The sequence below is a fragment of the Salarias fasciatus genome, chromosome 16, assembly GCF_902148845.1.
Source record: "Salarias fasciatus chromosome 16, fSalaFa1.1, whole genome shotgun sequence".
Taxonomy (NCBI): Eukaryota; Metazoa; Chordata; class Actinopteri; order Blenniiformes; family Blenniidae; genus Salarias; species Salarias fasciatus.
Window position 1 is genome coordinate 17,620,013 of NC_043760.1, and position 12,468 is coordinate 17,632,480.

At 43.9% G+C, this 12,468-nt stretch overlaps 1 protein-coding gene across 1 annotated transcript in view; it reads left to right on the plus strand.

The window, feature by feature from the left end:
• dars1 (aspartyl-tRNA synthetase 1) overlaps positions 1-12,468 on the plus strand; it is a 30,509-nt gene that overhangs the window by 12,770 nt on the left and 5,271 nt on the right. The window contains exons 7-11 of the mRNA XM_030111944.1: positions 2,385-2,487; positions 3,766-3,846; positions 6,916-6,975; positions 9,211-9,322; positions 11,702-11,836. Coding sequence (XP_029967804.1) covers positions 2,385-2,487; positions 3,766-3,846; positions 6,916-6,975; positions 9,211-9,322; positions 11,702-11,836 — 491 coding nt within the window. The remainder of the gene's footprint in view (positions 1-2,384; positions 2,488-3,765; positions 3,847-6,915; positions 6,976-9,210; positions 9,323-11,701; positions 11,837-12,468) is intronic.

Sequence of the window (12,468 nt, forward strand, 5' to 3'; positions counted from 1 at the left end):
GGTTTTTATGGGCAATTCCAGTCTCGCATTTTGTAACACTTGTTTTTTTCACACTACAGCAGGGGTGTCAAACTCGTGCCAGGAAGGGCCGAGTGGCTGCAGGTTTTCGTTCCAACCAAGCAGGAGCACACCAGACTCCACTCATGTCATCAGGTCTTCAGTGTAGCTTGATGACATGAGTGGAGTCTGGTGTGCTCCTGCTTGGTTGGAACGAAAACCTGCAGCCACTCGGCCCTTTCCGGCACGAGTTTGACACCTGCGCACTACAGGGTTATGTTAATGATGAAATGGGCCAATTGTAAGCAACATCACCATGAGTCTGAAAGCAATGGATGAATTGTAGTTTTGATAACATTTTAAAAAATTAACAGTGTTACAGTTTTCAAACCAGTTTTTGGTTTGGGGCCTTTCTGTGAGGAGTTGCATTTGCACATTCTCTCTGTTGGAATATCGTGTTTTCTCCTGCTGACCATAACATCCTCTGTATTTAGTCAGTGTGTGCGATCGTCTTTCTTCCTGTGTTGGCTGTGTGATTGAGTGGTGGCCCATCTTAGGTTTAGATGTACTCTGCCTGAATACGGCTGCAGCCCCTGCGACCGTCCGTTGGATAAAAATGGTCAAGAAGAAGGATGGATCAATCCAGCAAAGTTGCAAAACTGATCTGGCCATCTTTTCTCCCAGACTCATGTCCTGTCTTCCTCTTGTGATACTCTTAAATCTCAGTTTTGATTCTTTTTTCTCCCCTCCTGTCTGTTTTCCACCGCAGTGCGTGCTCAGCGCTGTCATCCCCCTCTGGGCCCTGCAGCGAAGGTTATTAACGTGGGGATTTATTTATCTGGCTGATCTCTGGCTAGACGGGAAGGACTACAGTGGCAGCTGTCTTGGGGCTGAAGGGACAGCAGCACCCCAGCGTTCCCTTCCTCATTACTGTGTTTTAATGAGCAGGAGTGAAGGATTACAGCAGCTTTCCCCATCTGGTTTTGCGCTGTGCGACAGTAGGTGTCTCTCCCCGTCTCAGACGATGTGTTTGGTTTCACTTGAGAGCCGGTGAAGTCAAAGCAGCCCTGCATTGTTTTGCAAACCCAACATGACTAAATTAAGCGTGTGTCCTCTCATTAACTCCTTTACTTTCCCTTTCTGTATGTGTAGTGGTGAGATTCTCACCCTTGCTCTCAGCGTTGACTGTTTCTGTTGTAGAGCCGGGTGCTTCCCAAGAGCTGCGCTATGATGCAAGTTCTCTCAATGCTCAAAAATCCCCCTGCAGCTCTGCTGCTCCTGTTTGTTTACTCCTTGTCCTTTGTGGCTGATATAAAGTTATTAAGCCAATCTGAGCTGCACAGTTATGCACCTTACTGTAATCTGCCTTGAAATTGAATGGTACCACTTTAATTGCCAAACCATTTTATCGACAGTTGTGTCCAGATAGGAGATGGGTAACAATGGGATGCTATCTCATCAGTGTGTTTCTAGAGACAGAAACTGAAATGAGAACCTTTTTTTTTTTAATAATTTGGTGGGAAGGAACTTAAATTTAATTTGAACCCTTGTATGACTAGATGTAGTCAGAAAATGTGTAGTGAGTTTGTCTTTCTCTCCAATTTTAAATCTTTTATATGTTCTTCAGTCTTGCTGTTGTTTATGCTGGTAAATCTCGTCTGCAGTTGGACGGTCATTCTGAGTCCGTCCTGTATTTCTCTCGTAAAATGTCTAAGTTACGGTTTCACAGCAACAGCATATAAAAGTTAAAGTAACCATAATTATGATTCATCCATCTTATATACAGCTTCATCCAATTGCGGGTGGCTGGGGGCTGAAGTCGATCCCGGCTGGCTGTGGGCGGAGACGGGGTCCTCCCTGGACAGGTTGCCAGGCCATCACAGGGAAAAACGGAGAGATAAACACACAATCAGTCACTTTCAGGCCTATAGGCAATTTAGAGGCACCGATTAACCTCATTTTTTTTTTAACCATGGGAGGAAACCAGAGTACCTGGAGAAAACCCACACCACACAATCTCCACACCTAAAGGCCTCCAGCCTGGAGCTGAGCAGGACATTGTCTCACTGTGAGGCCAGAGTAGCAGCCACGATATCACCATGCAGCCTATTATTAAGGGTACAGTTCCTGAGGCATATTAACTATCCCCCTCCCTGTCCTTGTCAGAAAATGTCAGTGCCACAGTTACATTTTATGCGATGATCCTTAAAAAAAAGAAGGGCTTGGTCAAAAAATGGCATAGCGCTATCCCACGCTATCTCCTGAGCGTTGCACCGAGGAAAAATGTGCACGCTTATCCGCAAATGTCACCTCATTACAGTTGAGATGAGTTTGTTTTGTAATTGCGGCGCTTTGTTTGAACTCCGCCTCTTGACTCCCTCTGCCAGCATCACCAAGGAGAGCATCGTGGATGTGGAGGCGGCGGTGAGGAAAGTGGAGCAGAAGATCGAGAGCTGTTCCCAGCAGGACGTGGAGCTTCACATTGAGAGGGTGAGCGCGCTTTCACTACACACAGCCGGGCAGCAAATTAACACACGTGCCCTCTTTTACTTGTCGTTTGTTCTCCCACACATTTAAACGTAGGACTGTGTGTTACAGTGCAGATGCACGGAGAGAGGAGCTTTTCTGATTCTCATTTCATGAGCAGCTTCTAAAACTCACACAGGAAGCACACAGGTGCCATACCCTGCAGGTTTAGGCAAGTGTGAAGAAAAGCTGCGAACTGTGATTAGAAAAAAAAAAAAAAAAAATCCTGTCGTGTGATGTGTTTTTGTTCTCTTCGTTTTCTCAGTACGTCATGAGAAAAGTGTCTTTCTTGGAATAGGGTGTTATGGTTTAAGACTGCAGCCCAAACAAAAGAACAAAACTTTATGTTCACAAACGTATGTGTGAAAGTTGGTTTCTCTGAATACCGATATGAAAATAGACATGTTTGGGAACTATGTGTTAGAGTATAGATACATTTTGTTTTAGCCTTTTTAGCATAGATGGGAGATTACGGGTTTAAAGTTAGAGTGATCTGCTTGAATTAGTGATTGCACAAGCAGGTTTCAACGTGCATACCGATATTTACTTATTCATTAAACTGTTTAGTAGTTAGCCATTCAGTATTTTATTGTATTTACTGAATTAGTACTCTGTGTGGAGCAGCAGTGTTTGGAATTTCCCCGCTGGGATCAATGAAATGTTTCTATTCTTTTCTACTTCATGAATTTTATGAAAAAATGAGAATAAGCTCATCGTTCTTGTTTCTTTTTTGGAATTGTATTATTTTCCTGTTTATATTTTTTTGAGCAAGTCTCTCACACATTGTAAAGAATTTGGTTCTATATAAAGTAGGAAAACAACCTTGCAGCCTTTTTTTCTTTCCTCTCACCTGCCTAAAATGTTTTGCGCAGGAATGTACACAGTTCCTTTTGATCTCTTCTCCTTACAGTGTGTGTGTGTGTGTGTGTGTGTGTGTGTGTGTGTGTGTGTGTTGGGGGGGGCTTCCAGTAGCACTTCAAAATGTGACATTGTCTCTGCAGCAGATGACTCTGTGCTTGCTGAGCTTAATGCAGCACGTGGGTTGTTTTTGTGTTCACTGTCATGTGATCATTTAACGGCTTCGACAGATTCTCAAGTTCTCACCCAGATGAGGTACAAACAGACCACACTTCTGCGTTTCACTTAGACTTTTTCTCGCGCTGTACTGTAAGTCCTGGTACTTTCCCATGTCTGAGCCAGACCTCATAGAAGCCCTCTCTGGTTGTTTTGTTCCTCTCTCAGATTTTTGTCATCAGCCAGGCCGAGGCTCGTCTTCCCCTGCAGCTGGAGGATGCTGTCAGGCCTGATGGAGACGGAGAGGAGGTGAGAGCGGGCGAGCAAGCATTCTTCACCCAACATCACGACAGGAAACTTTCCAGACTTCGTTGTTTTTTTTTTTTTCTACAAAGAAATGCAAATGATTCATTTATTCATCCATTTGTTTTCATGAACCAGTGCTCAGCACTTGGGAATTTGATGTCCTGTGAAGTGTGCGCCATTCAACATTTAGGCAGGAACAACACCAACACAACTATAGTCCCCTCACTCCTCTTTACTTAAAATAAAATTGACATTAAGTTGTTTTCGTTTGACAAACTGGCCCATTCAGTAGTGCTATTTTCTGTTGTGTACAAGCATCGAAGTCCAAACTGAAACAAAGAAAAAAGTTTTCTTTACTTTACGCTCATATTTTAGGAACTCGATCAAATAACGTCAAAAGGTCCCGGTTTAAAAACATCCGAGTCATATTTATTTCTGTAAAATTGCATACTTCAAATCTCAAAGGGTGTGATCTGGATTTGTTGGAAACCTGCACGAAGCCTGTGCTGCAGTTTTGTACGGAGGGAGACATGAGCAGCATCATCAGAGAGACCGAATACAAGCAAACAGTAGCTGCAGACGGAGACGACGCCCTCGACGGGCACAATGAGTCATCTGAAATTTGACCTTGTTTTCCTGGAAGCGAAAAAGGAGGAATCTCGTATTGAATTATTTGGGTTTTTTTTGCCCATCCTTTGGCACAGATCACAACAACAAAATAAAATATTTCAGGTCAGAAACAGAGAAAATGTATTTTTGTCTTTAACACACACGGTTTATGGTTTTACGTCCGTTTCATGATGATATTCAGGCGCCGCAGTGCAGCTTGTCATTTGTGATTTAAAGCCAGGTCGGCCGTTAGTGTGAAACTGTCAAGTACCCACAGAACCTGACCAGTTTTAAAAAATCTGCTTAACGGGTCAATTTCAGCATAGAAATGTTTTCCGAGGCCGAGCGGGCAGATGGGCTCCGGCGCCTTTCACATCGCACATTTGGATCATGTCGTGGTCATACTTGATTTAACCTGCATCCAGTTTGAAATCAGCCTCAGACCCACTTTTTAAACACTCTCACTCTGCTCATTTGTTGCTCATCAGGGTTTAGATGGCAGCAATCACACTTCCACAAATGGGCCATACTACTAAAGCACCAGTGCCAGAGTTTGCTTCAATTCAAGCTGCCAAGTCTGAAAATAGCCCTCGCCTCACAGCGTGTGTAGATAGGTTTGTTCGCACCATTAAATATCAATGGAATAATAATTAACCCTCCCAGCTTGTCTGAATCCTCAGTGTCAAATTATTAAAGCATATTGATGCAGTGAACTAACTTTACCCTTCAAAGTGAAGGTGTTTTTCAGCGAAAAGAGTAAAGATTTGTGTTTTTGGCAGAATCAAAGATTGTGTAATTAAACCTAATCGCCTTGTTTGACTCGCCCATCTTCATGCAAATGGTGATTTCATCACACAGTGATTACAAGAGCCAGCAGCCCGCGTTTGGGGACTTCTCTGACTTCCAATTAAGGAATGGCGCATCGATGCTGAATCATTTTTAGAGGATCACGACGCATTTAAAAAGCCATTCTATCTCTCAGCCTCGGTTTGTATGGTTAATAATGGTTGTTAAACTTTGAGGCTGCTGTTGTGGGTTGTAAATCGTTTTTTAAATGCAATACTGCGCACAGCAGTTGTTTGTGTGTTGATTGAATTTAAGAGAGATCTTTCTTTTAAATTTGTTTTTGCAGATTATGTCTCCTTATTTATTGCTTGCACCTCAGTATCTATTAAATAACTATAGATCTGCACCAATCCAGCAGAGAGGGCTTTGCCTGGTTGAAGCGGGTTCGCTGCAGCCACGAAAATTGCTCTGAGAATTTCATGTCTTTGAAACAGGTGGTCCGCTCTTATGGCGAAGCTGTAACATTTGATTAAACACAATAGCTGCAGGGTCTAAATGTAGTTCTGGGGCTACTTTTTAATCCCTGACAAAGGTGTAGTGCTTCCAAAAGGTTCAGAATCTGTGAACAGGATACACAAAGCTGGGTTCGTCTGCCATATTCAGAAAACCCAATAAATAAACTCACTGTTTATTTATTGCCAATGTGGGTTGGTCGAATGAAGTACTTGATTATTTCTGCTGTTTGGTATTCGTGTTGTATCGAGAACTCATCTATGAACTACATAAAACTAATTTAAGCATAACGGTTCAGTCTGTTAATCTGTCTCTAGGTTGCTTGCATTTTTGGATAAACATGCATTTATTGAATTGTAACATACCGACGGCTATTGTTTTCCTTTAGTGGTAGGTCAGTATATCTAATGACACATTAATTTATCACCGTACCTTTTGTGCACATTACATTGAGGACATCTGACTTCCACTCTTTGTCGATCCGATGGAGTCGTCTTTTTTCCTGCTGCGTTTTCGACACTTGTAGCAGCACCTGCCCTCCCCAGAGACACCGGTCTCGAGCGCTCCGCCAATCTGACTGTCTGGCCGGCTAACCGTTTGCGGCCCTGCATGAGGCAGTTTGGAGCAGGATGTGGCGACACAGACTATTGGCTCAAAGCCCCGCGGGTCCTCTCAGGAAGTCTGACATCCATGACCCTGGAAGCAGTGGTTCCCCCTGCGATGAAACATTTACTTTATCCCGTTTTGTTTCTTTTCTCCGTTCTCGCCTGTTGTCTCACACCAGATGCATTTTATTACAGCTGACCCCGTAATAGTTACAGCTTTGGGGTACTGAATGCTGCTCTCATTGTCGGCGTCTAAGCTGTGCGAAGGTGGCAGTTGTGCTGTGCTCAGTGTTTCATTCCAGAAATTAACATGAACCTATGGGGAGGTTTTACAGACTAATAGGTTTTTAATCCTTAAACCTGCTCATGATCATTTTTTCTGATATTTTCATACTTATGGGGTTTAAAAAAAAAACCCTCTAAAATATGAACACTTGACTTCCTACTTCCACTGAGATGTACAGGGCGGGCACTGAACACTTGTGTTGTTAAATAATTCATGGCCCGAGGGTCTGTCGGTGATGTGATAATGGTTTTTTTTTGTTTTGTTTGCCCTCAGGAAGGCAGAGCCACAGTAAACCAGGACACCAAGCTGGACAACAGGGTGATTGATCTCAGGGTAAGTTGCTTTGAGAGCTGATGAAAGCCGAGTGGGAAAAACAAACTGATTACGCGTCAAAGCCTGTATTTTGTTTTTGTTGAATCAAATCTCCCAAGTGAGATGTTGTGAAGATGTTTGGGGGGAAAGCTTTTGGTCTTGTAGGTTAAAGCTGTGTTAGCCTTTTTCATGGCTTGTTTTTTTTGTTCCTAAGGAGGCGAACACCTCCTAAACAGTAACAACTTTATATTTAGTAATCCGATAAATTAATACAACATCTTTGTTTTCTATTTCAGTGGTTCATTGCATTTTAAAAGAATACAATTTGAAAGAAAACTGCTGTACGCTTTTGACTCTACAGCGGAAAAGCTCGCGAGCGAGCTCAAGCAGTGAGAGTTACAGTGCAAACCACTGCTCCTCCAGAGCAATAGATAGTCTGTGATTTAGTGGGCCGGCGCGATGAATCTTGTGTGGTGTGGGAGACGTGCTAAACCTGCGCGAGCAGCCGAAGACGGCGAGCCACAGAGTGTCTCATTGTTTTGATATGTGCCTCCCACATGGATGCTGCGGCTGGCAGCAAGGCGCAGACACCACAGCACGGAGCCTCGCAGCGCACACAGCAACACCTGTTTCTGCAACACCGTGCACTTTGAGCTCATAGACTCCAGCCTGTCATCAGTTTTTCACTTAAGAGCCTCGTGTAGCTATAAAGCGGTTCCCACACTGGCAGACAGGCACTCCAAAAGGGAACTATAAACCCCTCCTGTAATAATTTAGTTGCTATGAAGATCCCTTTGTAACCTCACTGTCCTTAAGCACAGAGAGAGTCTCAGAAGAACGCAGTGGAAAAGTTTTTCCCTCAGTCGGTTTAGGATTGCAAGCTGGTTTTTTTAAAAACATTTTTTTTGGGTGTTACACACTCAATGCAGGTGAAACAGTAATGCAGAAAAAGATTGGGCCGATATCGCTGTATTCATGTGAATAAAACCACAATGTTTCAGTCACAACTGAACTGACAATATGTCTGATGTTCAGAGGTCGTCTATCACTCACAGTCATACCTACGGGCTGTTTAAAGTCATAAGTTAACCTAAAGTGCTTGTTTTCATTATTTTATTTGCAATCCAATGAGAAGCATAAAATAACATGTAGGCATATAATAAACATAAAGGATACATTTAAAAACGGACCAGTTGGTATATAAAAGTTTATGCATATGTGCAAAAATATAAGCGCAAGATTAAGCCCAGATTCACACTTTCGTTTGTGGCTTTGCAGCCTCGGTGTGGTAGCTCTTCGCCACATTGGGTTTTCGAACAGGCCGCCTCAGCGGTGCGTCAGTCACATGTGTTTCTTGGCCCCTCGACGTCAGAAGAGAACCCGGTTTCCAGATAGCAACTGCTACCCACCCACCCACAAGCACATCGGCTCTCTGCAGACTTGGTGTAAACAGGAAGCACAGTCTGTTTTTTTTAAATGTTACCTTACCCAATCTACTTTCTAGGGTTTCTTTAGGGTTACTTTAGGGTTTCTTTCCTCCTCATTGGACTTCCAGCTCTAAGTATGGTGTCCAACATAAATGAGATACAAATTTAGCAATGGCCGACTCCTTGGTTTGGTTCACTGCTTTTAAACAAAGTTTGATCTCTTTCTTCAATCCCTGTTTTCTGCTCAAGTATCAGATCCAGTCAGACAGCCCTGAAGCATCGTCTGCAAATTAATGAGACTGCCGTCACTGAGACATGATCACCTTACCTTCAGAACTGAGCAGGCGGGGGATTTGGGAAAGTGGGGGGGGAAAAAATGAAACCTTTTTATTAACAGACACTTAATGGCGGCAGCCCTGTTATCACGATAGTTTTCAATGACGAGGATAGAAAGTCAGATGAGCTCAACCGGAGGACACGTGCTCATTTAAAATGAGTCGGGGAGTTTTGACGAGCTCTGTCGGCCAACTGTTGCACTCGTAGGGTTGTTCAGGGTTTAGTTTTGTGCTCTAATCCTCTTGTTCACTTTGACTTGTTTTACGGTCTGTCATGATGTCAGTGTGAACACTGGTGATTATAGGTTTAAAGTTCCTGCTGGATTTTGACTGTTTGACCTGCTCTTGTCTCCAAAGTAATTGTAGATAAGAGGTGCTTAAAGACAAAACCCAGTGTTGTTTGCACTTTTTTTTTTTTTTATATCCCATGACTCATATAGTATTGTAATGACGCTCTGCTTGACGATCTGTGTCTATTTGTGTGTGTCTGACAGACAACGACCAGTCAGGCCATCTTTCGCCTGCAGTCAGGAGTGTGCCAGCTCTTCAGAGACACCCTCACCCAGAAGGGCTTTGTGGAGATCCAGACCCCGAAAATAATCTCAGGTGGGAACTCCCTCTGTCTCATAGTGAAACCGAAATGAGTCAGAACTCACGTGTTTTCATGTTGCCACCCACAGGTGCTCCACCACTCACCGTTTCTCAGATTGACTTGCTTCTGCATTTCAGTTTAAGCCAGAAGTCAAATTTAAACTTCAGCTAAAGCTCACAAAAATGGTCTGAGGCTTCTGGATGTAAAACTCAGCCACGCATATCTGTTCCCAGGCAGACAGACAATGAGGTATTAGACCAAAGTTTATTGTTACAGACCAATGAGGACTTTAATCCAGCCTGCTGGGAGTTTTGATGCATCGACCATCTCTCACGTCAGCCTCTGAACTCACACAGCCCCTTTTAATTTGACAGGAGAGGCTTTTCTTAAGATTGTTCCCAAAAGAAGTCATCTCACTTGACTGAAGTTAGGAGAATGAAAAACTTACAACCCGGACAGACTTCTTTCCACTGATATTCAGAAGGCTCGTACAGTTCTGTGCAAAATTTTTAAGGAAGATGGAAAAAAACAAATGTTACAAATCACGACTCAAAAAATAGAAACAACAGTTTGACTAAAGCTCGCCTCCAGTCGCAAAAGAGTGGACAAATTAGCATATGCTGTGCACCAGTATAAATTGAAGCACTTGCCCAAAAATAATGTGTGTATTCATAGGTCTTTTATACATTTAACCATACTTATCAACCTTCATGTGTGATTATGATTGGGGATGTGATATGAGAGGCTGTGCACAGTGCATTGCTCTGGAGGTTTTCATATCGGGGGTATTCAGGCTAAACGTGCTCATTTAACTCCCTGAAAGCTTCACCTTCAACAGACAGAGCGGATCTTTCGAGGTCATTGGTGTGGTGATCTGCATTATCGTCTCACACTGAGCAAAATCGCCTCTCCTCTGAGAAAATATCAAATTAGTGCGGTTCTCGGTTTAGCCTAGCGAGCAGGAGCAGCCGTCATTCTACGCAGGTTAATGACCGAACTCCGAACTTCCTGTTGGTTACACTTTTCTCCAGTGGACTGAATATATGACTTTTTTCCTGACACAACCTCCATTTTATCTTTTTTTTTTATTTCCGATAAAGTGATGTCTTTGAAGTGATACAGGGAGGGGGGCCCTGCTGCCTCAGAGTGCTTCGGCCTCAACCAGCGGTGGCAGTCCATTAACCGATGGAGATTTCAGTTGCCGATGTAGGCTGGCTCAGGTTCTTCAGTCTCCTCATGAAATTTGATTCCATGGTGTTGAAATCAGGACGCAGTGGGGCGAATGCCAGAACATCTGAGACGATTGTCTTTATACGCATGAACCTTTGACATTCTCTCTGCATCATTGGGATTATTATTATTGTTGGGGTGTTAATCTGAAACCGTTCAGATGTTTTCTTGTGCTATATAGTCGAGCACTTCTTTCAGTTGAGTCATTCTATTTGCATATGAGAGTCTCGAGGAGTTTCTTCACACTGGGCTAAAAAAAGAATCTTCTAGATGGAAATTCTTTGATGCTAGATAAATAGAGAGTAAGATCATGTTGCTGTCACTTTTAAGCCAAGCAAGACAAAAAGTCATTGTTAGTCATGCAGCATATTCAAATCTCTCATCCCCAGCCTCCCACGTTCCTTTTTACACTTGAAATAAAGTCTGGGAAAACCTGTCGCTCTCTCACTTCCTCTTTTCTGAAGCAGCCAATGACGACGGTTGCGCCCGTCATGTTCAAAATTCAAAAGTGGCGCTCATATTTTGGCGGCAGCTGGAGTCAACACGATGTACTTTTCGCTTGTGAAACCGCATCTTCCTGCATGGCACCACCCAGAGCGGCACGCCACAAACCGTTCCTGCCTGGTGAACCCCACACCCTAATTCTCTGAGAATATCTCGTCGGTGTTTGTACGTGTGGGTCGTGTGTGTCACAGCGAAAACCGCAGATGTTATGTAAGTCTGGCCCGTGTTATGTAACGTGAAGGCCATGACAGCTGACCTCGTTCACCGGTGATCGGCAAACATCGATCAATTTCACGACTTTTATGCACAGTCGCTGAGGTGCAGTCAGTAGGGAAGAGTTTCTCTCAGCTGGAGGCGAACTTGAAATATTCTTATTTTTCTAAAAGAGAAAAATAACCCGAAGGTGGCTTATTAGAGTTCCTGCTGAAACGTCTAATGAATAGATAAGATATATCATCATTAAGTGGGGTTGGTCGGGGTGTTGAAGTGAGAAATTTGAGTTGCCTCGCTCGGGGAGCCGTGTTTTCGGTGGTGGTGGTGGTGGTGGTGGGGGTGGGGTGGTGTTCAGTCCATCATCCTCTGCTGTTAATGGTCATTTTGTGCCAGAGGAAGTAAAAACCTAATTTTCCTTTCTCCAACTTGTCTTTGTCCGCTCCCAGCCGCCAGTGAAGGTGGAGCAAACGTCTTCACGGTGTCTTACTTCAAGACCAGCGCCTACCTGGCCCAGTCTCCCCAGCTCTACAAGCAAATGTGCATCTGCGCTGATTTTGACAAGGTGTTCTGCGTGGGTCCAGGTAAGAATGACCCCCCCACACTCCCCCCAGTGCCAGCAGCAGCAACGAGCAGCAAGAGTGTCATGAAAAATGCAGACCCTATTAACTAAAATGACAGTTTAAAAATGGCTCCAAATGCATTCGGACTTAAACTTTTAACGGACCTCCCTCTGTTGACTTCACTGTGGTCCGAGCTGCTGTAGAGCTCCATGTTTTAGTGACACAGTGGGAGCCGTTAAAGGGCTTTATGGAGGTGAGCTCAGGAGAGCCCCCAGCCCTTTAGATAAGCAAACACTGCCACCATCTGATTAGCAGAGAAAGCGCCGCCGTCCTCTGGTTGAATTCTTCCTAACGCGCGGTCGGCCCTGTTCAGACTGCCACATGCGTGAAATTTTCAGTCTTTGCAGGATTCTCGTCCAAGATAAAATAAACCATCTGGGAGCAGGCAGCACATTCAGTATTCTACCGACTAGACTGAGGGCTCTTTTTTGTTTACTTCTGCGTAGCTCCACTAGAGAAATCAAAGGGCTTAAGGTCATTACTGCTTCTAAGGCAACAATGTATGCACCACTGTTGCCTTAGTTACAGTCGTACTGATTTATCTAGTAGGGAAAATGAGGTTCAACTCTCCTCACAATCCCAGCGGGGGCCAC